This window comes from Thalia democratica, chromosome 3 (assembly GCF_965202585.1).
Source record: "Thalia democratica chromosome 3, ktThaDemo2.hap1.1, whole genome shotgun sequence".
In the NCBI taxonomy this organism is placed as follows: Eukaryota; Metazoa; Chordata; class Thaliacea; order Salpida; family Salpidae; genus Thalia; species Thalia democratica.
In genome coordinates this window covers 49088701-49093713 of record NC_139167.1, presented here as the reverse complement: position 1 = coordinate 49093713, position 5013 = coordinate 49088701, and the positions used below count along the sequence as shown (strand labels likewise).

Here is a 5013-nt window from a genome sequence, read left to right as displayed (position 1 = left end):
TTAAATGTAATTTACACTACTACAGTTTTATAAAACTGTAACGTAACTTACCAATAAATTTTAAATTTAACTGGTTTTAATTTTTTTGCTGTTGTTTTTATTAGAAAGAATAAAATATAATCTTTTTGAATTTTTTTTATATGTTTTAGCAACATATATTTAATTTATTTTATGTAAACAAACTTAAAACTAATTTATAAGTTCTTCTATTATATCTTGCTTAATAAATTATAAAGCTGTAGATTAAATACTAGCTTTTTAATATGTTGCTGAGCGCTATAACCATGAACTAAAAACAAAATAAAACATACGTAAAGCAAAAAAATAACTTTTACTTTTGACAAAAGCTAATCAAAAACTTATGGGCGAGGTTTGATATGTTTTTTTTTAATAAAAATGTTATATACTTTTTATAAACTATAATAAAGCAGTCAAAGAACTTAGATGCAATTCTGTTTAGAATTTAAGGTTATTAGTACTTTAAAAGAATCTCAGCTAAAAAATTAAGTACTACAAAGTTTGAACTTTTATTGTATTATTAAGTAAAGTACAAAAAACAAACATTTTCTATATATAATTTATTATTTGGTATGCAAATTAAGTTTTGAAACCTGTAAGTAATTGCGGTATAAAGAAACACTAACACTACTTTTAGTGCTTTGTTCATAAAAATAACTCAGTCAGGTTTTAATACAAAAAGTTGATTTACAAAATGCTTAGGGCTTCTTGATGATCCACACCTCGTTCCTGCGTCCGAACCAGACTCCAGGTCCGTCGTAGGTGGCAGCAAGCAACTGCGAAGTCTCGAGAGTGGTGCGATCGACGCCTGCGTTCATCAGGTATGTGTGCAATTTGACTCCTTCCCTTATCCACTGTTCATCGAAGAAGATGAAAGATTGAAACTGTCTGTTGGTTTATAAAATTGTGTGAGCTTTTTTTTCATTTACTTAGGCTGACAAGTTTAATTTACCCAAAAGTTAAGCTGCTTTGATAGTAACACTGTGTAACTTGTTAAGGCTAGAAATGTAAAAAAAATGTACAAGATTTTTTGGTATTACAAACAAAAACAGATGAATAAGGTTAAAAAATATTTTGCTTATGTAGTTTTTTTAATATACAACTTAATCGATTTTAAACTCACCGTACGTAAACATCGTAACTTGGCTGGTTGACAATTTCAATTCCAGATCCAAGAAAAGGCATTGGAGGATTCGCCATAAAATCTGAAGGAATAAGGAAGTTCATTTCGTAAAGATTTTCGCAAACTGCACATTCCCTTGTGTTGAAAGCAGACACAACCGGAGTTGTCATCTCAATTTTCTCACCTAAAGATGTTTTTAAATATTTTTTCTTCTGGTTTGGAATAACTACGTTGGTCTTAAAAAATAGAATTTTAATTATAAAAGGAACCTTAATTTGAAATAAAAAGTAAGTATGTTTTATTAAAATAAATTTTTTTAAACAGTTTAAAATTGTCATTAAAAAACATTATATTAAACTAACCTCTATCATTTCCCATTGATAAGTAGCCGAACAGTTTTTGAAACATTGTTGCTTCAACTTCTTCATATGTTGTTCCGTTCATTTTAACTCTAGCTAAAGTTACAGCTTGATATCTCCTCAACTCATATCCAGCCCCCTTTTTATTTACCAATTACTGAACATTAAATACGCATTTGTCTAAATAACTGCTTCAAGCAAGCGTGCTAAGTTAGTTTTAAAAAAACGAAATTGTTTTGACATAATAATTTCTAATAGCTACAATTAGACACTTAATAAAACCCATAGACTTTTTAGCTCGATGGTAGTAAGCAGATACATTTAAAATTGATACATTGTTTCATGTCAGCATCATATACCAAAATAAAACCTTTGGTTCTTTGTTATTGTTGAATTAGTAGGTGAGAGTTAAAGGTGAAAGTAAGTGATGTTTTTTATTTGTATAATATAAAATCACTTTTTAATAAAATTTACCTTTAGTTTTTTTTAAATTCGAAATAGTAGCGTATATGTTTTTTACTGTAATTGACCTCAATAAAGTATTTGTACGATTATATTAAAAAATAGTTATAAATTTACTTTTTATTATAGTAATGAATATGGGTACTAATTTTTCGGTTTATTAACTCACAGTTTCTAATACTTCATAAGATGGAGTCTCCAATCCATTGTAAGTAGATGCAGCGTTTGCGAGGGTGGTTAAACCCAGCAAGAGACAAATTGCAGTCACTTTCATGATATCTTCAAGTTGTCTTGAACTATACTGTAAAGTGATACTTTGTTCAAAAAGCTTCATCGGTATATATAGTAAATTTTAGTGGAAAAATCACGTTTCAAAAAACGCCACTGTTATTGTAAGGGTTCGCGTTTTAAGATTGTAACAAAAGAATTTTTTATATTGTTGTTGCATAAGGTGTTGCAACTTTTGTCTGTTAAAAGTTTTTAACAAAGTAGATAAAGCTTGTTTTGTAATGCTTGTTGTTTCTACTTGTCGTCTAATTCGTTCATCTTTATATTTTTATAAGCCTATCCTCAGACAAGGCGATGTTGTTGTAACTTTCGTATCACTGATGCAATGTCATCTATTGAAATTTGTGACCGATTGCAAAGTAAAAATGACAAATAAAAAAGATACAAATAAACTTTCAATCAAAAGTCATGTTCTACAAACTAGCTTTTAAAATTAAGTATTGGTAATTATAATTTAATCTTTAAATTGTAATTTAATTTTCTACAGGACTACTAAGTCATATGTAGAACTTTGTAAAATCATATGTTAAACAAAAAATAACTTTTTTTTAGTTATTTTCTTCACGCATAATTGCTTAAGATATTTTAGTCGGAGTTTGTATGGTTGAATCACCTAGTACATTATAAATAGTTTTACTTATTACATAAACTTAAAAAGTCAGTTACTGAAGACCACAAAACCTTATTAAGTATCAAAATACTTTATATGAAACTATTTAAAAAAAATTTGCTTGGAAACTAATAAGAGCAAAAAATAGTCGTCTAAGAAGAAAATCAATAGATAATATTTTTTTCCTAATCAATTATAACATAGTTACTTTTATGATAACTTGTTTTTGATTATTTTAGGGGAGGGTACTGTAAGGCCTGCGGGCTTAAAACCAGTTTAGAAAAAAAATCAAAATATTTTAGCTTTTTATACAACTATTTAAAATGCTCTTTTAATTTTATTTTCAGCGCACTGTAAAGGTTAAAGTATGACTATTTTTATTGTAATTTTGCTTCTAAATAGTTTTTTATATGTTATATAGCTTATTTAAATTACTCAGCCCACAAATAATTTTTTATCATTTCCGGCCCTCGAACAACTTTTCCTGGTAAATCTTATCCGCTGACTAGTAACGTTTCCCTTCCTTACTGTAAATACGTATAATATTTATGAAAAATTTTAACAAATTTTTTTTGTAAACTAGGTTTACGTTCTAAAGCTTTCTCTTTGTGTCTACGCTACCCTAAAAGTAAATAGCTTTAAAATACTTTTGATGACCTAAGTGTTTGTGGTAAGGTAGTAAAAAAAACTTGAATTAAAATTATTATTGTTATATTAAGTAACTTTTATACTACTTATTTTAACTGAAACTGAAATATAACTTTTAAAGCGTTATTAGCTTATGTTAAAATATAAATATAAAGTTTTTCTTATATAGTTATTTTTCTATACTACAAACTTATAAAACATTTAAAACAATACATATTCGATATTTTGCACGAGTGAACAATAGTTCTCTTCTAAAATTTTTAACTGTTTTATGGGACATACAAAATATAAACACTTAAATTTAATTTAACATAATAAGAAAAAGCAAAATCAATTACTTCCATACTTTTTAAAAGTGTAAAGAGTTTGTTTTAGACGAGGTATATTATGTAAACTTACTAGGGAACATTAGGCTGCTTTTAGGAACTAAGGAAAAAATTTAAACTAGAAACAAATAGATAGTTGTTTGTGTCTCATATTGTCATTTAACTTCGATTGTTTACTGTGTAACGATACTGACGTAACATAACAAAACTTAGTTTTTATCATTAGGGCTTATTTCAGCAGATTTTATTTCAGTAGGTACAACTAAAATAAGTTTCAACTATAAAACTTTTTAAAACAAAAAGTATACAGATTTACAGCTATATGGTGAAAAAATTATGGTTTTTATTTAAAAGTTTATCTATCTTAAAACATAATATAATACAAAAGTTTATTTATAAAAGTACTTTTCGGCTAATAATTAAATTAATTTTTTTTTTAGATTGCAGTAAAAATATATGCAAAATATATATTTTTCTAAAATAAATATCATTAAAAAAATTCATCCTACTAGCCCGACGCAGTCCAAAAACTTAAAATGAAACAAATCATTAAAAGAAATATCTGTTCGAATGTGAAAAAAAAGTGTTTTTCTGATTACAGAAAAAGTTATCTTTAATTAAATAAAAATTAAATAAATAGAAAAGTAATACCTAACTGTTTTTAGATTTGTTCAACACAGCCCTAATATCAAAATCAATAAAAAACCCGTTATATAAATTTTCATTTAAATAAACTGGGTAACCTAAGTTCTTTTAATTAAATTAACTTATAAAAATTTAGCTACGAAAAATTCAATCAAACTAGAAAACGTCAAGTTTTACTAACTTTTTAACAAAAACTAAGTTTTATTAAAAAATTACTTTTTTAGTAGTAACTCACTCTAAAGCAGGGTTTCCCAAAGTGGGCCATGACAGATACTCAGGGGGCCAAGAGCAGCAAAGGGGGAAGAGGGGGGGCCATGAGGCCATAACTTGAAACTTACACTAGATATTCTCGAGTTGCAGATGAAGAGCAAAAAAAAAAAGTTTTATGTGTATTTTATGTTAGTTTAGAAACTTACACTAGATATTCTCGAGTTGCAGTTGGAGATCAAAAAAAAAAAAAAGGTCTTCGGTGTTTTTTATCGTAGTTTATGAATAATCTTGTTAAAGGGGGCCATTGCTTTTTCAATTTCTTTA

The 5013-nt window shown here is 27.0% G+C and overlaps 1 protein-coding gene across 1 annotated transcript; it reads right to left on the bottom strand.

Annotated features, from left to right (window-relative positions):
• Positions 1–582: 582 nt before the first annotated feature.
• LOC145831979 (heme-binding protein 1-like) lies at positions 583–2258 on the bottom strand. Its single transcript, XM_082939336.1, has 4 exons — positions 2132–2258; positions 1504–1639; positions 1142–1325; positions 583–906 (listed from the first exon to the last, which is right to left on the bottom strand). The coding sequence occupies exons 1-4, from the start codon at positions 2234–2236 to the stop codon at positions 717–719; spliced, it is 615 nt and encodes a 204-aa protein (XP_082795462.1). The 5' UTR covers positions 2237–2258; the 3' UTR covers positions 583–716.
• Between the last annotated feature and the right edge of the window lie 2755 nt (positions 2259–5013).